The sequence below is a fragment of the Abramis brama genome, assembly GCF_963993115.1.
Source record: "Abramis brama genome assembly, chromosome: 20".
NCBI lineage: Eukaryota > Metazoa > Chordata > Actinopteri > Cypriniformes > Leuciscidae > Abramis > Abramis brama.
In genome coordinates this window covers 27,470,668-27,480,725 of record NC_139982.1, presented here as the reverse complement: position 1 = coordinate 27,480,725, position 10,058 = coordinate 27,470,668, and the positions used below count along the sequence as shown (strand labels likewise).

At 34.5% G+C, this 10,058-nt stretch overlaps 1 protein-coding gene across 2 annotated transcripts; it reads right to left on the bottom strand.

Annotated features, from left to right (window-relative positions):
- Positions 1-1,680: 1,680 nt before the first annotated feature.
- tph1a (tryptophan hydroxylase 1 (tryptophan 5-monooxygenase) a) lies at positions 1,681-7,807 on the bottom strand. Of its 2 annotated transcripts, none has more exons than XM_084094892.1 (11): positions 7,606-7,807; positions 5,107-5,244; positions 4,823-5,006; positions 4,641-4,741; positions 4,487-4,554; positions 3,823-4,019; positions 3,602-3,737; positions 2,628-2,754; positions 2,415-2,510; positions 2,194-2,327; positions 1,681-2,060 (listed from the first exon to the last, which is right to left on the bottom strand). In XM_084094892.1, exons 1-11 carry the CDS (start codon positions 7,699-7,701, stop codon positions 1,886-1,888), a joined length of 1,452 nt encoding a protein of 483 aa, XP_083951018.1. In that variant the 5' UTR covers positions 7,702-7,807; the 3' UTR covers positions 1,681-1,885. The 2 variants fall into 2 exon arrangements, with proteins under 2 accessions (XP_083951018.1, XP_083951019.1); XM_084094893.1 differs by lacking the exon at positions 7,606-7,807 and adding an exon at positions 6,958-7,109 and having other exon boundaries at positions 1,696-2,060.
- Between the last annotated feature and the right edge of the window lie 2,251 nt (positions 7,808-10,058).

Genomic DNA, 10,058 nt, shown 5'->3' with positions numbered 1-10,058 from the left:
ATATAAAAAACTAAATTCATGTTCAATATTTAAAACAAATAAACACATATACATACTAAGTAAAATAATTAAATATTGTCATATTTAAATTATAATAATTGTAATAATTCAATTAAAATTATTCTATTAATATTGTTATTTTTTTAAATTATGATATTATAATATGATATGCTTTTTATATTTTTATACAAATACATATTACATATACATATTAAGACAAGTAATTCAATAATATAATTATTTGCAATTTTATTTCTAAAACAAACATTTTATATTTTATATTTATTTTATATATTGTGTAAATACAAATAAAATACAAGTCACAACCAAGTAGCAAAAAGGATGATATTATTCAAAGGCAAGGAAATTAAGTACAATAATATAACAGAAAATCATAGATAGACCATAATAGAGTGCTAAAATGACTCACTCAGTCATACCATATAAAAACGGGATAATAACGAAGACTTTATATACAGAAAGGGACTTTGATAATAACAGTGAACTGGGGAAGAGAAAATTGCCTACATTAATACCTCTGAAGATATAAACTTTAATAAAAAAAACAAAAACATATGAAGCCTACAAAAATAATAATAAAAAAGTTAATAATAAAAGCATATTACAACACCCAACTTTGTGCAAATATTCCCAGTATACTCATCATCTACATATTCAAAATCTTTGTGGTTAAAATCCAGTAGGCAAATCTACAGTAAATCCCGCGTGTAGACGTAGAGGTCACGTGGTATCCGTTACTTTTCTCAGCGCTTGTCAAGATGAACCAATCACAGCATGCTGAGATCAAACGATAATGCGTGTTTAAAAAACGAAAAAAGTTTACAGATAAAGTTACTACTGGATCCGCTTTCCATTTGTTTATCAGGAACCTATCACTGCACTAATAGAATTACAGTAATAAAAGGTTTTACTTATGTCTCCAATTAGACAAATAATGTCCTGAGATTTGAATAACACTTCGGCTCTTGAGCCGACAAGCGCCCCCGAGGAGTCCATAGAGGAACACGGTTGTTCGTACATTAGAACATTAGCTAGAAAGAAGAAAGAAAAGAAGAAACGGTATTTATTTATTTTTACAAGTAAAAAAACAATGATTGATTTTTTGTTATAAGCATATGAATATATAATCTTTAGCAATACATTTCTCTATACTTTAAACTTGAACTGATACTGACAAACTTGACATTCTGAGTTTTTAATGAATTATATAGACGCTAAGCATTCTTGTTAATTAAGTTAAAGTTAATTTGTAAAAAATATTCTTTCATGTCCAATGCAACATTTACATGCATTTTTAATAAATAAAGATTAACCTCCAGGTCCTACTCCATGTAGACATCCATTTTAAATCAAGAAACATCTGGCAATAACACTAAAAATACTGAATATTTCATAGACTCACAATGATAAAAAACTATATATATATATATATATATATATATATATATATATACTGTGCACAAATGAAATATAAAGTAAATCAGTATACTAAAATATCTATCAGACAATATCTCTTAATAAATAACCATAAGATGCCAATTTGAGATCAGCAGACATCAACTTTGCACAACCATAACCATTGTGGTCACCTTGCATAAATACCACCCTATCAAGTAGAAATCTCACATATAATACAAGAAGTCCACTTGCAAGCATTTAGCTTCATCTTTTGTTGAGCCATGTATTTAATCAAACAAGAGTCAAACTATTAATATAAATAGACACATGAGGATTTGACTTCGTTTGGTAGGTACATACATACAGCATGACATTTTATTCATGCCATATATTATTTGGAGAGTGAAGTACTGTGACCAAACAAGTGAGCATGAAGAAATGGATGATTTGCTGGGAAATGTAGTTTTCAGACTCCTAACTGTTTGTTTAGCCTGCTTAGTGCATCTCCAATGATGTCCAACTCATGTCTTAGTTCCTCCACCACGTTGTTGATGCTGGCCGTGTCCTTCAGAACGTCTACGCTCTGCGTGTACGGGTTGTAGCGTACCGAGAATGGCCGCTTGATGGTCTTTGCAAACTCTCTAAAAGATTCATTTCAAATGCACAGGGTTAATTTATTGATGAAAATTTGGGGCTAAATACTCAGATGAGATATGCAGTAAATACTTTTTAATTATTCATTTTATTAGTCATTGTTTTTGATTGCCCACACACCTCATTTTGACTTTTGCTTCCTCAAAGGTGTCCGAAACAAAGTAGACATCCTGAAAGGTGGTGATGATACACTCCTGTTTGGATGTCACGTTGGGGTCAAAGGGCAAGATCCTGGCGTTTCCTGACAGTGCATGCTGGAAGAAAAGGGAATAGATCATCTCTCTATATGGTGAAAATCATGCGCTTCACATCATGTAGAGAAAGCTCTTGTGTTTTATTACCTTTAGCTCGCTGATGGAGGACAGCAGACCGGCTCCATACGCTCTCAGTTTCCCTTCCTGCTTACAGAGGCCAAACTCCACAGTGAAGAAATAACACTGAAACACAATATGGCAATGATAAATACTCATTTTACATTATTAAATATGTATTCACATTAAAACACCTCTCACTAAAAGGTTAAAGGTCAAATCTCAAGACCTGTTATTACTTACAGTAGCAAGTTTCTGTATGGAGTCGTCCGATGCGCCCAGTGACGCGAGACCAATCTCCTGACTGAACTGAGCAAAGCTGGGCTCGGCCAAAAGAGGGACGTGTCCAAGCAGCTCGTGACATGTGTCTCTAAAACATACAGACATATTCAATATAAAAATATATATGTGGTCACACTTTAGATTTGGGTCCAATTCTCACTATTAACCAACTATGAACTACGACTTTTGCCTCAATAAACTCCTGATTACTGCTTATTAATAGATAGTAAGGTGGATGTTAAGTTTAGGTATTGGGTAGGCATGGTCATGCAGAATAAGGCATTAATATGTGCTTTATAAGTACTAATAAACAGTCAATATCCTAGTAATATCCTAGTGCATGCTAATAAGGAACTAGTTAGTAGTGAGAACTGGACCCTAAACTAAAGTGTTAGTTTATATATAATATAATATATGAGTGTAAGTACATATATATATATATATATATATATATATACTGTGTAGTGTGTAAGTGTGTATATATATATATATATATATATGTAACCGTAAGAATATAAGTCTGTTAGTAGACTGTTAGGTTAAGGTTATGTGTTCTCTAATGAGAGTTAGTTGACATGTAGTTGCAAAGTTACTTATAGTTAGTACAATGTCTAAAGTGGACCATAGAAATAAAGTGTTGCCATTATATAAAAATGTTCTTACATTTATTTACACACACACATACACAATATAAAATATTTTATATATACATAAAAATAAATAATATATACACTACATTATACTTCAAATAAATTATATATATATATATATATATATATATATATAAAAGTAAATACATATATAAAAATCTATAACACACTTTTTCTGTGAATTTATTAGCTTATTTATTATAGTGATGGTGATATCATCATCATTTATAGGCCCTGCATGTATGTATCATACATTTGCTAATATCTGATTATTCGTGTACTCACGGCTCGGGTGTGTAGAGGGGGTCTGAGCTGTGTCGGACATATTGAGTGCAGTGAAACACACGGAAGGCGAGACCTGCCAGGAAGTCTCGTGGGGAGAGATACCCAGCCACAGGCCTGATGGTGAAGCCAGTGCGCTCTGAAACGGTTCATAAAGCTATGTTATAGTAGTCTATAAATCCTGAACAAACCCAGCAGGATAAACTGACATCCCTTTCTCTCACCTTTGAGGAAACGCGAGACGTCCTCCAGCTGCGGGATGTTGTCCTCACGGAAGTCACAGTGTGTGATGAGCAAGGGCAGGTTCTTCAGGTACTCGCGGCAGGCGTGTGTGGGGTAGAGTTTATTCAGCTCCCTGAACACAACTCCCCATGTTTTCACCTCCTCCTCTGTGAACTCAATACGGGGAATGGGATCTCCACTGATGGAAGAGGAGACAAAACTTCCTTTAGACTTCACAAGGAAACATTAGTATCTTAGATAGAGAGATAGACAGACAGACAGACAGATATATAGATAGATAGATAGATAGATAGATAGATAGATAGACAGACAGACAGACAGACAGATATATATATAGATAGATAGATAGATAGATATATAGATAGATAGATAGACAGACAGACAGATAGATAGATGATATATAGACAGACAGATGGATAGATAGATAGAGATAGATGTATATATTTAGTGTGTGCGCATTTATATATATATATATATATATATATATATATTTATATATTTATATGTAACTATATATATTAGTGCGATTTTTCATGATTAATTGATTCTAAAATAAAAGTTCATGTTTATATAATACATGTATATATATATATATATATATATACATATACACAGACGCACGCTCCCACACACACACACACTCACTATTTGTAGCTCATAGCCAAGTCTGCAAAGTACTTTCTCCTTTTGCGATAGACATTGTCCTTGAATCCCTGTTGAAACAGAAGCAAAACAGTAAGCGACGTGATTACATCATACTGATGATGACATAACTGAGATGAAGCGTTGCCGGACTCACCGGGTGATCCGCGTCCAGGTCTGATCCATACATCAGCACTCGATTCGCACATTTATCCAGATCTGAAATCTTCTTCGGGAACCACGGCACATTCTCCATCTCTGAAAAAAACAAAAAAAACATTCAAATATTGAGCATTTTTATTGTAATTAACAAAGTCACAGTCTCGTTAATTCACGTACCGCTTTCTTCCGGCAGGCGATTGTCATGCGCGTCCATCTCGAGCACGTTCACGTGTTTCCTCAGCAACTGAATGATCTCGTGCAGCTGCTCGCGGTTGCTATCGCAGTCCACGAAGATTTCGAACTCAGAGTTGCGCCTTTTGGATTTTCTGGACTCAATGTGCACAAGGTTGACGTGGTTTTCCTGTTGATTTATAACTGATGGTTAATTGTACAGCAGCATAAGGTTTTTAATCAAATAAAGGAATCCAAGCAAATCCTAACAAAGTCGATCTGCTCTTCACCTGGAAAAGTTTTAGCGCCTTGACAAGCCCACCGACTTCATTTTTCAGAGAGAACACAACAGCAGCCCGACCCCTCTCTGTGGACGCAGTTTTGTTGTCTTTATTCTCCTCGATCTTTGGAAAAACAGATTTGTTCATCTGTAAAACATGTGTAAAACAGATTGGTTAGGTCATGTAGAAACAGGTCATCAAAGGTCATATCAAAATCATGTCTTGCTTTACATGACTTGATGTTTATTTGTAGCAACAACAACATCCGCCTACTTTAAATCTTGTCAATCAGATCATGTGGATTAAAGAAAGAGTGTCGTAAACAACACTCAATTTCTTAAAGGCACACATGCAACTTTCTTTGCATTCATTCAAAGGTTTTGAACATTCCTATTAAGAGTACAAATTTCCATCCATTTTACTTAAATACATTCTGTTATTTGAGTTTCAACTCAATCAACAATGAAATTTGAAATTTTCTTTATTGTATTAATTTTTACAATTTTGCACATTTTATTCGATTTTTTGTTCTTGTCTACACCAGACACAATCGGGCTGACGCGAAAAAAGCAAATAAAACCCATTATAATCAGTGATGTTGTCTACACTAGATAGGGCGAGTCGTGACACAACAAATTCCCGACAGTAAACTGACGCCACGTCCTATTACTGACGTACTTAAAGCACTTGCACTACTTCTGTCATGAAGAACAAATGGGGGGTTTCAACTGAGGGGTTTGTTTTTAATCCTAAACTACAACAAAGTCCAGCTGCGAACAGGTCATCGGATTAAAAGTGCTGGTTCCTGCGTCGGTTCAGCACCGCGGACAGCGCCAGTCATCATGACCTGCTTAACATAAGCGCCGACAGAGGGACGCCGCACCAGACCTTCCCCAAGGTTGCAGGCTTAGGATTAGGTTCAAGAAATCATACCGATAATTGTGATTAGTAATAGTTGGAAAAATATATGATGTATATGAAGACAATGTAGCAGCAAACACCAGTCCGAATGTAAACCAAACCCTCCAGGTGCATCAATCCAACAAGATACAATGAAAAAAGAAACACAAAAAAAAATGTAGGCAAAAATGTCAATTTTAATTAATCGAGGAAGGATACATGAAGTATGAAGTACATGCAAACAAATGGACCGAATTCTGGGTTTTTTTTGTATATACTAGTTTATTTCTTTTTTAAATTATTTCTTTTGTTTATTTTACATGTAATTTAAACACATTTAATTACATTTAACACCATGAGAAAACAAGCTCCTTCAATGGCAATAGAGTTCAAACATAAATGCCATAAGTTAAATTAAATTAAATATTAAATAAATAAATAGTATTAAACGGTAATAAATAACTAAATTAATTAAACATGCATCGCTTTTTAATTCATATTAACCCATATTAAGTCGTGTTTTATAAGAATGATGAATTTAATTGAATATAATTTAATAAAATGTATAATATAGCCTACATTTAATTTTTTATTTTTTGGTCTTTACAATAAGCTTCATTAGTTAACATTAGTTAACTACCTTAGTTAACATGAACTAAGCATGAACAACACTTCTACAGCATTTATTAATCTTAGTTAATATTAATTTCAACATTTACTAAAACGTGATTAAAATCAAACGTTGTATTTGTTAACATTAGTTCATGCACTGTGAACTAACATGAACAAACAATGAACAAACATTAACAAAGATTAATAAATACTGTAACAAATGTATTGCTCATTGTTAGTTCATTTTAGTAAATACATTAACTACTGTTAACTAATGAACCTTATTGTAAAGTGTTACCAATGCAAACTAGCAGTTTTAAGCGACCCCAAAGCTTGCCGTCTACTGACCATGTTTCTTTTATCACGCATGTGACAGAGTAATCGTCCCTGTCCTCGTCTTCCCGTCAGCAGGATCCCAGACAGCATTAGTGCATTGACCGTGGCAGGGCTCAGAGTCCTGCGATTCACCGTCTCGCTTCAACAAAGACAGGCCAGTGTCTGTCGTCTTAAAACAATCTCATTTGGAGAGCGAGGAAGCCTATTATTAGCGCCCTCTTGTTTTAATCTAACACTGGGATTAGGCTGCAATTAATCACTCTTCCACGCACATCTCTGTTAAGTGTACTTAATTTGATGCATCTTTAGATTTAGTGCATGGAGGATTGGAACGTGTCATTGCTAACAGCATCAAACATGGATATGTTAGACGTAAAACTGAGCGGAGAGCTTCTGCACACTTGCACAGTGGTGGATCACGGTACCTGTAACCTTCAGTTTCCTCCATGCTCTATGCTTCCTAGAAATCTAAATTTGGCATTATAAGTAGACTTAAATAATATATATATATATATTTTTTTTTTTTTGCGTATTATCTGGGGTCTCTCACCTGTTGAGAACTTGAAATCTCACCCTAGTAGATAATATAATTTAAAAAAGTATGCAAATTGACCAAATAAGAAGTTAAAAATGTTTTGAATGATGGGAGAAAGCGCTTACCTCATTGTTAAGTTGCTTCTCTTCCAAAGTCAGACCAAGGTTAATGGAGTCAAAAGATCTTCCTCTGCGCGGTCCCTCGCTTTTAGTTGAGTACATGCTGGTGTTTCTTATTATTTAAACGAGCTTGTCAGTCGTATGCACCACAATTGTTGTACTACAATGGGACAGTGCGATTTGCTATTTATGAGGACCTGAAAAGGGAGAGGAGGGGTGGAGAGTTAATCTTCCTCCTGACAGCAAATGGAAAATGAGCAGCTTCTCACGTCATGGGGATATTCATACGAGAGATGTACCTTTTCATATTCTCTTTGACGTTCTGCACACAAAAAAAGATCTGTGTGTGAGGAGACGCCGCTTCACTGGCAGGAGTTAGGAACAAAAACGCCTACAGGAGACCAAAAAGTCTGTCCTCAAATCTCTCTGCAAATGAAAAATCAAATATTATAAGAGCATAAGTCTGTCATTTTACAGGTGCACAATTATGATACTACACCAAACAACAGTTTATGTATCTAATATCTAATATTTAGACATCATATATGAAGTTTTTTAATTAATATTAAACCGTTTAATAAATATTGTAAAAAATTGAATTATTATACTTTTAACATTTTAACTTTTTCCTTATACAATAACTCCAGATACAATTGTTGAACTGGGTCATTTTCATCACCTTATTAAAATAGCTACAATATTTTACAATTTTCATTTAGAAAAAACCCACAATTATTATTTTTCCATATTATTATATGCAAAACCATTTAAAATGGGCCAGTATTTTATTAAATCAAAAGATTAAAAAAAAGTCTGAGAACTGCGAGCTGAGCGGCTCTTCTCTCTCCATTTGGTGTTGAATTCTAGTAAGTGGTGCTCCATATAATATTTGATACTTTTAATTCAAACAAAAACACATGCACAATAAGCATTTCAGCAAAATAACCGTTCAAAAGTTTGGGGTCAATAAGACGTCTCTCATGCTCACCAAGACTGCATTTATTTGATTAGAAATACAGCAAAAACAGCAATATTGTGAAATATCATTACACTTTAAAATAACCATTTTCTAATTTGAACATATTTTAAAATGTAATTTATTCCTGTGATGGTAAAACTGAATTTTCAGCATCATTACTCCAGTCTTCAGTGTCACATGATCCTTCTGAAATCATTCTAATATGCTGATTTGCTGCTCAGGAAATATTACACTGTAAAATCTAAAAAGTTAACCTTACTTGCAAACCGATTGCCTTAAAAAAAAAAAGCAAAAGTCCTCACTTACCATCAATTGAATGCATCCTTGCTGAACAAATGTAAACTAAATAGTTGAAAAAAACTTGGAGGTAGCAGTGACATGGCTCAATGATATTTAAGAGGATTCACTCTGATTCCTTAAATGAGTCTTAAAGATGTACGTCTGAAGTAAGACACGGGACTCCACTTGGCACAAGCCTGAGAATTTCTGAAACTGAGGAAGGTGATGCAGATGGTTCTCTATTCTGTGACTCATATGTTGATTCTTCGTAGTTCTGATAATTCAGTTTTCTGAATTATATTGTAAAAACATTTTAACCTAAAACTATGTCTATATATATAAAAATAAAGGTAACTTGACTATGACAATACAACAAATATTGACTCTATATTGAAAATCTATACATTTTGTCAAATCAACATTGTGAGGTGCGTTCACACTATGCTTTGTGTATGTGAAATAACTTTGGTTTCTGCAACAAATGTGGGCAACGTGATATGATATCCTGCTATTTGTTTTTAATTCTTGTGTTATGTGGATGGATGGATGGATGGATGGATGGATGGATTTTTATGATTGTGGATGGATGGATGAAAGGAAAGATGGATGGATGGATTTTATGATTGTGGATGGATGGAAGGAAGGAAGGATGGATGGATGGATGGATTTTATGATTGTGGATGGATGGATGGATGGATGGATGGATTTCATGATTGTGGGTGAATGGATGGATGGAAGGAAAGATGGATGGATGGATGGATGGATTTTATGATTGTGGATGGATGGAAGGAAGGAAGGATGGATGGATGGATGGATGGATGGATGGATGGATGGATGGATGGATGGATTTTTATGATTGTGGATGGATGGATGGAAGGAAAGATGGATGGATGGATTTTATGATTGTGGATGGATGGAAGGAAGGATGGATGGATGGATGGATGGATGGATTTTTATGATTGTGGATGGATGGATGGAAGGAAAGATGGATGGATGGATTTTATGATTGTGGATGGATGGAAGGAAGGAAGGAAGGAAGGAAGGAAGGAAGGAAGGAAGGAAGGAAGGATGGATGGATGGATGGATTTTTATGATTGTGGATGGATGGATGGAAGGAAAGATGGATGGATGGATTTTATGATTGTGGATGGATGGAAGGAAGGAAGGATGGATGGATGGATTTTATGATTGTGGATGGATG